The 14,418-nt window shown below is 52.2% G+C and overlaps 3 protein-coding genes across 10 annotated transcripts in view; 1 reads left to right on the top strand and 2 right to left on the bottom strand.

Annotated features, from left to right (window-relative positions):
- Positions 1 to 1,707, top strand: part of NUMA1 (nuclear mitotic apparatus protein 1) — a 65,662-nt gene extending 63,955 nt beyond the window's left edge. For all 7 annotated transcript variants that reach the window (XM_087433378.1, XM_087433379.1, XM_087433380.1 and 4 more), the window contains 3 exons: positions 177 to 287; positions 382 to 603; positions 990 to 1,707. In XM_087433378.1, coding sequence (XP_087289504.1) covers positions 177 to 287; positions 382 to 603; positions 990 to 1,001 — 345 coding nt within the window. In that variant the 3' untranslated portion in view covers positions 1,002 to 1,707. The remainder of the gene's footprint in view (positions 1 to 176; positions 288 to 381; positions 604 to 989) is intronic.
- Positions 1,708 to 2,030: 323 nt separating this feature from the next.
- On the bottom strand, positions 2,031 to 6,618 carry IL18BP (interleukin 18 binding protein). Its single transcript, XM_087433387.1, has 6 exons — positions 4,628 to 6,618; positions 4,139 to 4,226; positions 3,549 to 3,755; positions 2,779 to 2,899; positions 2,551 to 2,698; positions 2,031 to 2,308 (listed from the first exon to the last, which is right to left on the bottom strand). The coding sequence occupies exons 2-6, from the start codon at positions 4,158 to 4,160 to the stop codon at positions 2,225 to 2,227; spliced, it is 582 nt and encodes a 193-aa protein (XP_087289513.1). The 5' UTR covers positions 4,161 to 4,226; positions 4,628 to 6,618; the 3' UTR covers positions 2,031 to 2,224.
- Positions 6,619 to 7,799: 1,181 nt separating this feature from the next.
- RNF121 (ring finger protein 121) overlaps positions 7,800 to 14,418 on the bottom strand; it is an 85,888-nt gene continuing 79,269 nt past the window's right edge. For both annotated transcript variants that reach the window (XM_087433385.1, XM_087433386.1), the window contains 3 exons: positions 10,547 to 10,680; positions 9,813 to 9,914; positions 7,800 to 8,139 (listed from right to left, as the gene is read on the bottom strand). In XM_087433385.1, coding sequence (XP_087289511.1) covers positions 8,019 to 8,139; positions 9,813 to 9,914; positions 10,547 to 10,680 — 357 coding nt within the window. In that variant the 3' untranslated portion in view covers positions 7,800 to 8,018. The remainder of the gene's footprint in view (positions 8,140 to 9,812; positions 9,915 to 10,546; positions 10,681 to 14,418) is intronic.

The raw sequence follows: 14,418 nt of genomic DNA, 5'->3' as shown, positions 1-14,418 counted from the left end.
GCCTGCCCAGGTCAGGCCCAGCTCACCAAGTTTGAAAAGTGGATTAAAGGGGAGGCTTCTGGCTCAGAGTGCTGGTTGGACAAGTTGACTTATAAGGTCCACTCAGCTCTGAGACACCTGGCTTTGGATGTGAAGTCTTTTTGCCACTGTCTGCCTAACTGTCCCCTTCCCCATAGTCCAAGAAGGCCACCAGCTGTTTCCCACGCCCTATGACTCCCCGCGACCGACATGAAGGGCGCAAACAGAGCACTACCGAGAAGAAAGCACCTCCAGCTATCATTAAACAGGTTAGTCGAGGGCTAAAGGGAGACCCTAGAGCAGCAGGTTGGCCTGGGAAGGTAGTGGGGGCCCCGCTCCCAGTTTGACAGTCCCTTCCCACAGGCTGACCGCCGCCAGTCAATGGCCTTCAGCATCCTCAACACACCTAAGAAGCTTGGGAATAGCCTTCTGCGGAGGGGAACCTCAAAGAAAGCCACATCCAAGGCCTCCCCGACGACCCGCAGTGGAACCCGCCGCTCTCCTCGCATTGCCACCACCACAGCCAGCGCCGCCACTGCTGCTGCCATTGCTGCCGCCACTGCCACCCCTCGGGCCAAGGGCAAGGTGGAGGCGCTGACAGGGGAGGGTTCAACTCTTAGGAAACCCCATGGAAGCGTGGGCACTCCCCCAGACTGCCATGGGGTGGCTTCCAAGGCAGGGCCAAGCTAGACTGCTGGAGGTTGGGGGCTGAGAGTGGGTGCTCCCTGTCTTGGTTAGTTGTTCATTATTGAGGAGAGGAGACGGACAACTCCATTCCTACTGAGAACACCCAGAGCTACTTGGGCACAGCCAGTGACTGGTAACCTGAAGGTAGATGGATCCAGGGCTGCACCAAGGAAGGGGCCCTAATCAGGGATGTACAGGACCAGGAAGAGGTCTTCCTGAGCCAACTGGTGCAGGCTGGCATCACAAGTCTCATCCAGCTAAGTGACCGTCTCCCTCTCTTTCAGGCAAAGCACTAAAGGGCCAGTACCAGTGAGTGGCCCCACCTGTGTCCCCGATGCTGACCTCGCCTGGTCCTTCTCCTTCTACTATCCCTTTCAGTGCCTTCTCTAAGCTCCCAGGCCAACAGTGGCCAAACCCCTAGAGACAGTGATGCCTGCCCACACCCCGGCCTGGTACCTGGACCTTCACTGGAGCCTGCGCCAGGTGAACAGATGTGTCCTGAGTTGGCCTGGGAGGCCTGGAGCCTGGACAGTCTGGGTCCTCTCTCTACCTTGCCTCCTGTGTTTTCTTAAAGTCACTTCATCACAACCAGATTTGAGGTCCTTGGGCCCAGCCAGTCTCCTCTCAGCCTCTGAATCTAGAAGGGACCATTGGAGGAGCAGGCCCTGGTCCCTGCTGCTCCTGGTGGCTGGGTCTGGCAGGGGCCCTTGCTCTTGAAGTCTAGCACTGGGCATTGACCTGGTGGGAGCACCCCGCCCTCTGGATGCCCAGGGCACGGCTGCCCAGAGGATGCTCTTTTCCAGGACAGACAGGCCTATGCCTCGGGGGTGGGAGGGTGACGGAAAGGGGCGGGCGGGGGGCAGCCTTCAGTGGCAACTCATTCCCACCTTCCCCAGACTTGCACTGGGGTGGGATTGGAGTGATGGGAAGGTTTTTAAGGGCCAGGGATGGATCTTTTCTAAATGTTATTACTTGTAAATAAAGTCTATTTTTCTCCCTTGAGTGCTGAGCTGCCTTGATCTGTGTGGGCAAAGAAGAGAAGTCTGGGCTCTTTCAAGCATACCTTTGTCCCTGCTGAGTCTTCCAGACCTTCTCAAATCCCTTCTCCTGGCCCTTCTGGGGCCACAGGATCTTCCCACCCTCTGTTTCTGGCCTCTGCTCCTGAGGAGCATTATGGCCTGTCCTCTTCTCAGGGCCTGTGTCCCCTGAATCTAGTTTTATCTTGAGCTTCTGCATGGCAGTCCCTCTCTTCCCATACTGTCTCCTGGGACGGGCCAACTTCTGTGAGTGGAATGATGGCCTAAATGAGCGGATGTCAGCATGCCTCCATTGAAAAATCATTTATGAGTGCCCATTGTGGGCCCTGCTGGGTATGACAAAGATACAGCTGTGGATCAGAAGCAGTCCATTAGAGGAAAAAAAAAATACGAATACAACATTAAATCAATGCAGAATGTGGCCTGAGCTGAGAGTGCATAGACCTTGACGAACAGGTGGCGTTTCAACCAGGCTTCCAAGTTCACCTGTCAGGATGGTGAGGCAGATGGGACCCAGTGGAGGGCGGGGCTTCTTGAGTGGGGGGCATCACTGTCCTCAGCCCAGCCTGGGAAAGTGAAGGCAGACAAGGATCAGGGCCAAGGGAGAAGGGACATCTCTTGTCACTTTCCTCCAGGCTATGCCTCCCCTGCCTGAGTCCTAAGTTCCTTTTAGTTTCAACCTCAGGCTTGGGGACGTGGGGAATAGTGGGCATTAGCTGGAGCCTGCTCTGGGCAGAGCCCGCCCCTTCCTCCCCACACTGGAGCAAAGCTCCTCTTGTCCCTGGAAACCTTTCCTCGGGTTCCTCACCCAGAACTGGGCCAGGACAACATGACACTGGGCAGTCTGCTCAGGATCCACGAAAACACAGGAGAAGCTGGTGCTGCGCAGGGCGGGGCTCAGCTCCTCCAGCACCAAGGTCCTCCGCAGCTGGGTGCTTGTGCCCCTGCGCTCCCGGCTACAGCAGAGAAGGAAAGGCCATGAGAAGACCGCAGGCGGAGGCCTCCCTCCTGCTGGCCTCCCTGCCACGCCCCTCACCTGGTGCTGCCCTCCCGCAGCCGGCCTGGGAGGTGTTCAATGAAGGAACCATTGCCCAGCCAGTAGAGGATACTGAAGTGGAAGCGGCTGCAGGCAGTACAGGACAAGGTCAGCGTTCCATCTGGAGACACATGCGGCTATTAGCCCTGCCACAGAGCAGACCCTCCCCTCTGCCATGCTGTGGCCTGCCCACCCTGCCCAGCTGCCCAGTTCCCACAATTCAGGAACCTGGAATGCTGCTGTGCACACCACCCAGGTGGTGAACTTAGTCCCTTAAAGGGGACTGTAAGGGAGTAAGCTACAAGGTAAGCCCCGGGGCTGAGCAAGAGGAATTTGGGGATGGGTCCTTGGTTCAGGTGATGACTCCTGAGCTTGTTTCTTCAAGATGACCTTTTTCTAGTGCCCAGCTTTGGTAATTCCAGAAGCTCTAGCTAGGGAGGCAGCACCAAAAGGCCACTGCTCCTCTGAGGTGGCCCGAAGGCAAGCAGGCTCTGAGAGGAGGGGCTGGGCTTTGGAGCACACTGAACTGTCTCCATCCCATTTGATAAGGAGCATCCTGAGAGCTGGGCCTTGTGCGCACACTCACGATTTCTGGGTGGGAGAGGGAGAATGCTGAGTGCTCAGCCAAGCTGGCCTGGGTGGTGGTGGGCTACATGGCAAAAGGGGGTTGGGGGTGCCCAGGAGTCAACCCCATCCTTGGACCCTCTGTCCCCACAGCCCACCCTCTGACCTCTGTGCCCTCCTGGGCTCCCACCAAAATCGCTCCTTACTCAGTGGGACTTCCACTTCTGGCCAGGTCACCTCCAATGCTGGGCACCGCTTAGCTGTTGGGAGCGTTGGTGGCTGGAAGGGGCAGGGATCCTTTGTGATCGCAGCTAAGGCAGTGGTAGCTGTGGTAGCTTGAAGTATAGGTATAGCTCTGACCAGGTAGGAGACAATGTGGATGCACAGGAGCAGGGCCCGCAAAGGGCTGAGGTCTGAGGAAAGGACAGTCACAGAGGTCAGTGGCTGTCTGACTGCCTGGGAACACTTGGCATCCAGGCCTGGATCTTGGCTGGAGGGGTAGTTGCTGCCTGGATGTAACTGGCCCAGAGATTCCTGGGCTCTGCCCAGGGAATTAGAGGGGAAGAAGGGCCCCTCAGCCCCACCTCTTGGCCCTTTTTGAATGGAGCACTTTAGGGTGACTTTAGAATGCAGCCAGAGCCACAGCATCTGGACAGAGGCTGAAAGCAAAAGCACAACAGTTGAGCGGAGTTCACCTGGGGGTTAAGGCTCAGGGCAGGCTGCATCCTCCACTCCGGTCTCAGAACCCACCCCATTCCAACCACCCCATCCACCCATGCACAGCCCCAGGTCCCACCTGGTGTCCAGTTCTGTCTCATGGTCGTGATGCATGTGTCAGGAGCTGGCGTGCCCGGCTCTATATATCCGTGACAACTTCCTCCTCTCTGAGGGATATGGGGGAGGAGAATGGTGAATAAACTACTTCTCCCACATATTCTCAGTGGCTTGCCCAGATCCCTGCCGTACGTGTGGCTCTCTCCTTTCCTTCCTGTGGACTCCACAGTCCCTCCCTGGGTCTGAATTTTTGGAAGGCTGCCACGCACTGCTACTTACTCTGTCCTGTTTGTCCTGTCCATCTGCCCCAATCGACCACTCCCAGAGGACAGGAATCGAGCCTAGGCTGGAGCTCTTTCAGCACTTAGAAACACAGCTGGATGATGATCTAGCAACAGTCTCTCCCCACCCTCACTCCCATTACCTTAACATAATGCTGGTTACTAGACCAATCTAACCCCTTCATTATAGGGATAGAGAAACTGAGGCTCAAAGAGGGCCAGGGACTTACCTAGTCACAAAGGGAGGCAAAGCTGCCTTCACTGCCAGCGCTGGTTCTGGGAAGGGCGGGATATAGTGAAATCCTTCTGGGAAAGCACTGCCCCCTCCCCTCTATTTCACTTTCACTTTTATTCTAACCAGAGAATTCAGAGCAGGCTCTGGGCCACTAACAGAGGGCACACATACATGACAACAGTCTGGGCTCAGTCCTCAAGGTTCCTGCATACAGTGCCTCTCCTGAAACCGAAGTTCACAGTGGCCTGGAACCTTCCTGCTACTTCCCGGAGCCCCCTACTCTCCAGATGATATCAGACTGGGGTCTTTAATCCATGCTCAGCCTCACCCTCCCAGGATCACATAGGGTGTGAATTAATGAAAGTCTCTCACAGAACAATTCTTCCGTCCCCACCAAGGGTCAGAACTTTGGTTGTCTACCTTTGCTCTTTAGAGCCAGGCCTTTGCTTCTACATGAGCAGGCCTCCTGCTTCCTCCTTCACATTCACACTGATATTCAAGGAGACAACTCTCTTAGGCACTGGGAATTCCCAACTGGATCACTTTGACTGTTTCAGGCTCAATGTCACACCAGCCCATCCACATCCTGGCCTTTCCCAGGCTCCCTACTCCCCCTAACCATCAACCCAACACCCAACCATCACCCCCACAAATCCTTCTCACTCCTCTCAACCCAGCCCCTTAGCCAGAGCTATAGGTCTAGGTTCACCAGGAAGTCTCGATTCCCCCTACCTGGCTCCCAAGAAGGCTTGAAGAGCGCTCCTTTTCAAATTCCCCCTTCTCGGAACTCCACAGCTCAGCTCAGCTGTGTCTGGCTCCATGCTGAGCCACGCCACGAGCGCTTCCTGGCCTTGTCTGTAGGAACCTCAGAGCCAAGCTGAGAACCTGGAACATAAGCTGAAGCGCTGACCCTAAAAGGAGGAGAGGGCACTTCCCAGGGAAGAGGGGGAGTAGCCCGGCCCTGCTCAAGCAACAACAGAGCTATACAAATATGTCAGTCTGATCGCTGATGGGACAGATGGAGCTGGGGCTGTGGCAGAGCCAGGACTAGGGTGAGGCGAGTGAGGCACTCACTATCAGGGTTGTGCAAGTGTGTGTAGAGGCAGAAAGACCAGGACTGGTGAGCCCATGCATGCATACATCAAGTGTGAAGGACAAGACCTGAGTGTCTAGGGTTTGTGACTTCTGTGATCTGGAGGACGGGAGTGCTGGAGACAGAGCCAGGGAGGCCAGGAGATGGAATTGGGTCTGGAGGATGCGTCAGGAACATCATCTTCTGCAATCCCAAGGGGTTTTTTTGTGGGAAAAATAGACTCATATTCCTAATTCAGCTGTAGGAGACTACAAGTCACATCCTCTTCTCCAGGGCTCTAGCTGACGTTTTCCTCCCACCCAGGAGCTCCTAGTCACATCCTCTTCTCCAGGGCTCTAGCTGATGTTTTCCTCCCACCCAGGAGCTCCTAGGCTGCAAGTCGGAGGGCAACTCCTCCCTGGGAACACGGGTATCTCCAGCACTTAGGTCAGGAGGCAAGGCCACCTGGGGCTTCTGAGAGAGACAGTCCTTTGGGGGATGGGGGTAGGGACGGTAGAGAGAGGAGATAGGACTCCACCTCAGAGTGTAGCCAAGACCAGAGTTGGGCCACTAGAGGTCATGGGACTCCGGACTGTTGAAGTATGAAAAGAGAGCCTTGGACAGCCTGGCCTCGGCTTCTCATATGCTCCTGACGTGGGGGTAGTGGGGACAAAAGTGAAAGGATGACCCCTGGACCCTTCGATCAGTCCCCAGTCCACTCTCTGAGGATGGGCCCACTGGCATGAGCAGTGGGGACCATGGGAAGCCACAGCTGGGTGAGAAGGGCTGAAGTTGAGAGTGGTCCACGAGAAGGGGTGGTGGTGGCAGGGCACTGACCTCAGGTGGAGGATAGAGTCACTTCAGTCTGCAAGTGGCCCAGTGATGCCCAGGGCCCCTTCTGCCACAAGACAGGAACCTGGCCTCCCGCACTCTCAGGGATGTTGGGCAGGGCAACGACCCCACACCCTAGCGCTCAAATGGGAGCATCGAAAGACAGCAAAGGCAAGGTGCCCCCGGGGACCCCAGGGAAAGAGGTTGCAAGAAGAAAAGCAAGATGGATGTTCAGCTTTCCGACCTAGCTCATGGAGCTTTATTCAGAATGGAGTGACAAGATCCTGCTTGGTTCTTGCTGCCCTTGAAGGGATAGGCCCAGCTTGGCCATATTCCCTAGGAACCCAGTGCTGAAGGCCCATGTTTGCCCTCCCACTTCCTTCAAAACTCCTAACACCAGGGCTGGGGCCTACCTGGAACCCCTTTTCAGAACTCATACTCACCTGGACGTTACCCTCTTCCCATCCATCCCACCACTCCTGTTGCCAGGCCCAGGCAGGACCCACGAATGATGAGGCTGACACAGGGATATTCCCTGGGCTGGGAACTCCCTGCCAGCTTCAAGGGAACACTGTCTGATGACAGAGAGAAATCTCACATCTGTCATAGTCCCTCTGCCACACACACACAGACGTGCACACACGCTCTCACTCAGGCTTTCAGGGAAGGAAGTGATGTCGCAGAGTGGCCTTTGGCACATGTCACCACTTTCAGGCTAAAAGGGCAGCTTGCACAAGGGGCCCTCAATCATCACTGTCTACAGCAATTGCTCCGTGGCCCAACTACATATGGATGGCCTCTTTCTTGGCTGAGTACAGCCCTGCTCAGGGGCAGGTTACCCATGCTGCTATTGCTTCTGGTTGCCCCCAAACAAATCCTCACTGAATTCTGAGGTCCCAGGGCTTCCCTTGTTGGAAAAGTCACGACAAGGTTCCACTTGCCTCAACCAGCCTACAGCTCCTCGACAGGGGAAGACAGAGTCTGACACAACAGCCACCCCACGTCCCAGAGAGAGGAGGAGGGAAGACATCTCACCCCCCAGGGCTCATCTGTGGCACCAGTCAGAGCTCTTCAGCTCTTCCACAGAGTGTACCAGGCTTGAGCCCCACAGAAGGAAGGAAAGGGGAGAGGGTGGGCTGAGGCTCTCAGCCAGAGGTGAGAAGGCTCCTTTAAACCAAAACTGTTGCAACTCGGCTCCCACCCTGCTCAAGCAGGGAGGGTGAGGCCTGGAGGAGTTGGGGCAATTCCTATGCTCCACAATATAAAAGGTTTTTAAATATATTCATCAAAATAGTTTTCTTTTAAAAAGCCCCCACTGCTGACAGCCCCACTGGCTGGCTCTCCATCATATCCCTCCCCAGCCCGGACACAGCCGGAGGGTCCTGAGTAGCCCAAGTGCCCTCTGAGTCTTTCCCACCAAGAGGTCTTGGAGGGCAGGGAGGAGATGCCCTGAGGCCCATGGCGGGAGGATGCTTCTTCCTGACTACTCCAAGCCCAGGATGTAGTTGATGCCTTGCACCAGGCCGATGATGACAGGCTGCCAGGCCACCAAGTATCGGAGCCAATCTAGCAGTTGCCCATACATGACATGAGGCCTCTCCCAGCTGTCAGCATGTTAAAGAAAAGAGCCGTGTGTTAGAGCCTGCTAAGGGTGATCTAGGGGATGGGTGAGAGGGTCTGCCCACACTTTCCAGCTGCTCCACAGAAATCAGCCGACAGGGAAAGGAAGCTGCTTTCTGGAGAGCCCCACCCAGCCTCCCCATGTTGGAATGAAGATGACAGGGCAGAGGGGACCAGTGCAGAAGACAGGACAGACATGGGATGGGGTGGAGAGGTGAAACTAAGCTCTCCGTGACCAACATGCAGAGAGGGCCTCCCGTGTAACACCTTCTTTAAGACAGGACCGCCAGTGTGAGAGAAGACAGCCTGGGACTGCTGTAAATGGATCTGTGACAAGGGCTGCAGGGAGGCTGGCAGTGGGATAAGGTAACCCAAAGGTTCTGGTAACATCCCAGATGGAAGGTTTTCTAGGGCAAAGAAGGGGTTGAGTCTAGAGACAGAGGCAGAAGGGAACAAGGAGCAAGAGGCTAGTCACAGGGGAAGACCCCTGGCAGAGGACCCAAGGAATCCCCCCCAGGGGCACTAAGCACTCAGCCCTCCTGCAGCCAAGCAGCCCTGGAGATGAGTTCCGTTCCTCTTGCTTTACAGCTAACTGCTGGGCAAGACATCTGGAGAGGGAGCCTGGGACTCCAGCTCTGAGGAAAGCACCAGTTGAACCTCATGAGACTGTAGGGGAACCCCTTCAAAGGCATCAGAAAGACCAGGCTGGCCTAGTCCACGAGAACTAAGGGAAGCCCCAAGCCTCAGCCTGGCCGCGGACTTACATAACTGTTCCTAAACTAGACCCTGGAAGAACCAAGCAAGGAACTCCTTAAAGGAGACGGGCCAGAGTCTCCTGTTCAGGGACTGTGAGAATGTGCTGAGAATGCAGTGGCCCCTGCACAGCCCAGCTAGTGCCCAGGGGACAGGGAACCCTAGTGCAGACCTAGGGCCACTGGGAGAGGAGAGGAGAGGAGAGGAGAGGAGAGGAGAGGAGAGGAGAGGAGAGGGGAGAAAGCTGGGTCCCCGGATCCCAGGGAAAGTGAAGGGGGGCCAGAGAAGTGGCTGGGTACTTTCCAACAAACAGGCTGTGAGGAGGAAGACGAGGGTGACGGCAAAGTGGGGAGGGCTGGCAGGGTAGGAAGTGGTAGCGCAGAGCAGCACAAGTCCTGTGTTGAAGGTGGATGGGGACAGGGAACCCTCAGCCATCGCCACACCTTGCAGGCCCTGCACAGGCACAGAGCTGGTCTCCAGCCCGGCATGTCACAGGTAGGGCATCGCCCATTAGTTATGTAACCTTGAACAAGTTACTCAACCTCTAAATAGTTTCATTTGTAAACTGAGGATATTACCCAGGTCATAATCCTGCTAGAGAATCAAATGAGATAATACGATAAAGTACTTAACACAGTGCCAGGTTCACGGTAAGCGAGTAGTACACGGCAGCTGCTATTACTACCAATTTACCGTTGGGGGATCTAGAACTATGATGAGAAGCTGAGCTGCTAGTCCTGCCCCATGTTCCACCCCAACTTCCCTAGACAAGCCAAGTAGAATGTGGACATGTACCACGTTGGGGGCAGGAGGGAGGGCCCCAGGAGGACTCAAATGAAGGGTCACGTTGGCCAATACTTTCTTCCCACTGCCGACTCCCAATAAGAACCAAAACAAAGGATACGGGTTGCTGAACATCCTCTTGAGGTCTACCTTCTCTTTGCAGTAGGGACACGTCTGCTTCTTTCCCACAATGCACCAGCCGCGGATGCAGAACTCATGGAATCTGAGTACCACTGGTCAAGGGAAATGGTGGGCAGCCAGGATGGTACTCCAGCCCTGTGCCCGTCTTCAAGGTGCCTATGCGCTAGCTCTGGAGAAAGGTCAAAGCCTGGCTTCACCTCTTATCAGCTGTATAATCTTGGGCAAGTCCCTTCTCTCTGTACCTGTTTCCTCATATGTGAAGTGAGGACAGTAACATCTATCTTACAGGGTTGTTATGCGGCAAAATAGAGATAATATAATAGATGGCACAGAAGGGGAGCTGAGTAAGTACATGATAAAATACCAGAAGTGTTATTCAGGGGGATTTGATTCTGCAATTGAGGGATCCAGTTAGAGGATGCTCCTACCCTGTGACTGATCCAATTCTGGGATAGCTAGTGCAGCTTCAGGCTCCTTTCTGATCCAGCCAGGCTATAAATACTGTTTACATAAGTCTCCCATCTGTGGGAAAGAGCGAGGAAGGCTGCAGTTTCCACTCCTGGGTGTTGGCTTCTCTAGCAAGGACATCACCCAAATGTCTGCCCTCTTGTGACTCTCCTACACTCAAAGGTCTGGACAGCATGCCCCCTTCCCTCCCTGACTGGGAGTACATATGTCAGGAGAGATGTGGCCCAGGAGCTCCAGGCAGGATACACGTGATTGCAAGACAGCCTATATGTGTTCTCGATGATGCCCTCTTCACTGACATCCACAAAGATCTGCTGCCCACACACGGCACACACGCTGTCCGAGAGGTGTTTGGTAGGCATGCCCGACTCGCTGTAGAACTGGGAGAGAAGAGCAGAAGGAAAAGACAGGGAAGATGTGAGAATGAGCCAAAGTGGGAAGGTACCACAGAGGCCTCAGGTCTTCTGGAGAGGAGGCAAAATGGCAGAGGGAGGTCCCAGAGCTGGAGAACATCTTTTATATGCCAAATCAACCTCATCTTTGCTGGGTGGATGGGGAGAAAGGGACAGACTGGAGATGGATCTGGAAATCAGATCTAACAGGACCTGAAGACTGGGATAGGTCAGCATCAGGGACAAGGAGAGTGGAAGGGAGAAGTGCTCAGGGTGGTGATCAGGAGCTATGTCAGGAAAGCCACTCTGTGCCCAGACCATGGTTCCATCAGAGATGGATAACATTACTTCTCCAAGATTCAAAACACTGAAATATCTGGTGCAGTACTGGTTTGGTGACAAGGGCATTCTCAGACACTTGTGGCAGCAGCAAAAGAGGTTCAATCCTTTTGGATAGCATTTGGCATGATGTCTCAAACTGTCATATCCTTTAACCCACTAAGTTCACTTCAAGGAATAAGTAGAAATGTCAAAAAAGCTTCATGCATAAAGATATTCATTTAAGTGTTATTTATAATTAAAGCAGCAACGAGTTTGGCAATTCCTCAAAAAGTTAAACATAGAATTACCATATGCATAGCAATTCCATTCTTAGGGTATATACCCCCAAAAATGAAAACATGGACTAAACACACACTTGTACGTCAATGCTCATAGCAGCATTATTCACAACAGCCAAAAGGTGGAAACAACCCAAGTGTTCATCAATAGGTAAATGGATAAACAAAATGTGGTATATCCATATAAAGGAATATTATTCAGTCATAAAAAAAATGAAGTTCTGATACATGCGACAACATGCATCAACCCTGAGAACATGCTAAGTGAAATAAGTCAGACACAAAAGGACAAATTATGTTATGTTATGTTATGAATATGTTATGATTCCATTTAGGTAAAATATCTAGAATAGGCAAATTCATAGAGACAGAAAGTAGGTTAGAAGTAACCAGGGGTTGAGGGGGAGGGAATGGGGAGTTATTGCTTAACAGGCACAGAGTTTCTGTCTGGGGTGATCAAAATGTCCTGGAAATGGATAGTGGTGATAGTTGCACAACATTGTGAATGTAATGAATGCACTGAATTGTACACTTAAAAATGGCTAAAATGGTGAATTTTATGTTACATAAAATTTTACAACAAAAAAAATAGTATTAAAAAAAGCAAAGAAATGGAAATAATCATAAATGACCAACAACAGAAGAATGCCTAAATAAACGATGGTACACGCTCAACGGACTAAACAGGCAGCCAGTTGACTGAAGCTTGAGATATAACATCATCAAAAGCAGGGTACAAAACTGGAGGCACAGTATGACTGGCAGCACATGTAAAGACGAGCCCAAATCTATACAAAGGAAAAAGATCAAAACGAGATACATCAGAATGTTCACACCAGTGATGTTTCAGTAGTAGGATTATAGATGACTTTTTCCTTTGGCCACTTTTTTGGGCTCAAATTTTCCTTAATGAATACATATTACTTAGATTATTTATTATCATGGTTAATTACAACACATAGGGCCGGCCCTGTGGCTTAGCGGTTAAGTGCGCGCGCTCTGATACTGGTGGCCCGGGGTTCGGATCCCGGGCGCGCACAGGCGCACCGCTTTTCTGGCCATGCTGAGGCCGGGTCCCACATACAGCAATTGGAAGGATGTGCAGCTATAACATACAACTGTCTACTGGGGCTTTGGGGGAAAAAATAAATAAATAAAATTAAAAAAAAAAAAATTACAACACATAACAAATTCCATGCTCCAAAAAGAAATTCGGAATTTGGCATACTTTCCCTGTGATTTATAGCTACATAACATTTCCCCTCACCCCAAGGAAAAAAGACTTGAAATTTATTTACTGATATTTTCTAAGACCTAATGTTTTTTCTTTTCATTGTCTTAAAAACTATGGTAAAATACACAATATAAAATTTACCATCTTAACTATTTTTGAATGTACAGTTCAGTAGTGTTAAGTATATTCACGTTGTTGTGCAACTAATCTCCAGAACTTTTCCATCTTGCAAAACCGTATAATACATTTTTTAAAAGCCTTCTGCATTTATTATTACAACCTTCTCTGTGTCTATAAGGTAGATTAACTGTACTTAGCCCTTTTGTACTTTCTCAACTTGAGTTTGCTCTATTTTTTCTTTTGTTTCCAGGCAATTGTCTTCTGAAAAAAACGGAAGCCCTGAAGCTGGGTGAGGGATAGCAGTGGAGGAGGGGAGGGCACACAGGTGCTGGGACAGGGAGTAAGGGAGGATGAGGCGAGGATACCCAGAGAGACACAGCTAGGTCTGCCAGAACCCTCTTGCAGCCTGGGGGCTTCCTTCACTCCAAGCTGCCCTTCTGAGGAATGGCCTCTCTTCGCCATCAGAACCGCTACCTGATCCCAAGATTCCTCAAGGGCAGAATGCAGAGAGTCACACTGCCCCAAGAATCCACGAATACAGAGCTTCCTGCCTTCACCCCCACCTCACCCTCTTGCAAAACCATCTGAAGTGGCTCAAGGTGAGCTCACTTACTATCACAGAACACCAGAGCAGCCCTGTCATTGGGGAAACCAAAGCCCAGAGAAGGAAAGAAATAAGCTGGGAACAGAACTGAGACCCTCTGACTCCAACCCAAGTTCTACCAAGTCATTCCATCAACATTTGCTGAATGCTGCAAACAGATCAGCTACTTAGCTCACCGACGGATATTCAAAAGGTTCTGATTTGTTTATCAAGAGGGCAAAAGGCAGTGGAAAGGGATAAGCTTGAGTCAGAGGGCAGGGCCAAGACCTGTGGGAGTGCACTAACTGCAACGCTCCAAAGCTGGGATCCTAGAATGTCAGTGTCGGGAGGAACCTCTGAGAAACACCTCTCCAGAGCTCAACAGGCTGACAGCTCTGACGTGTTCCAGCTTGGATTATCTAGGCACATCAACTGAGCAGAGAGAGGCAAGACCAAGAGGTGTGGATCCAACTCTGGCACTGAGTCCCTATACAACTGTGTAGCACATAAACATGACCACTCACTCTGGCCCACAGCATTGGCAGTAAAAGAAGTTAGAGAAGAAAAAGTTAGAGCCCTGAGGAACAGCTTTACCTCAAATCATCCCAGAGTTCCGCCCCAGGACCCTGGGGCAAAGGATCCAGGGTCAAAGGGAACTTGGATGAGGTAATGACAATAGGAGGGCAGTCCAGGAAAATGTCCGTTAGGCCCCTAGTTTCTGGAGTTCTCCCCACAAGGCTAATGTGGCAACAGGCAGGCAGGGTCAAATCTCACAATGTTTCAATAAAGTCATCAGGTAAACCTGTCAAGCCAGGAAGGCCCCAGCAATGCCAGGGTTCACAGAAACCACACAGGGGGAGACTGAGGAGCACTGAGACTGAGTTGGGCAAAGTAGAGAGAGGTGGATTTCAGTTTAACCCCTACGCCTGATCCCCAGTGGAAAGGGCTCAAGGGGCCATATGGTTTGTCAGGATTACACAGACCTAATTTCAATCCTGTCACTTACTATCTTAACGACCTTGAGCAAGCCACCCAAACTCTTCCTTCCATCACAATATACTGGGCACCTACTAAGTACCAGCCACTGGACTAGGTCCTTGGGATATAATGCTGGAAAAACACAGACCTGGCCTCCATCCTCATGCAACCTACAGCTAGGGGAGACTGAC

Source organism: Ceratotherium simum, chromosome 7 (assembly GCF_057802395.1).
Source record: "Ceratotherium simum simum isolate JZ-2026a chromosome 7, ASM5780239v1, whole genome shotgun sequence".
Classification (NCBI taxonomy): domain Eukaryota; kingdom Metazoa; phylum Chordata; class Mammalia; order Perissodactyla; family Rhinocerotidae; genus Ceratotherium; species Ceratotherium simum.
The sequence above is the reverse complement of the archived record's forward strand: the minus strand, read 5'-3'. Positions and strand labels throughout refer to the sequence as shown.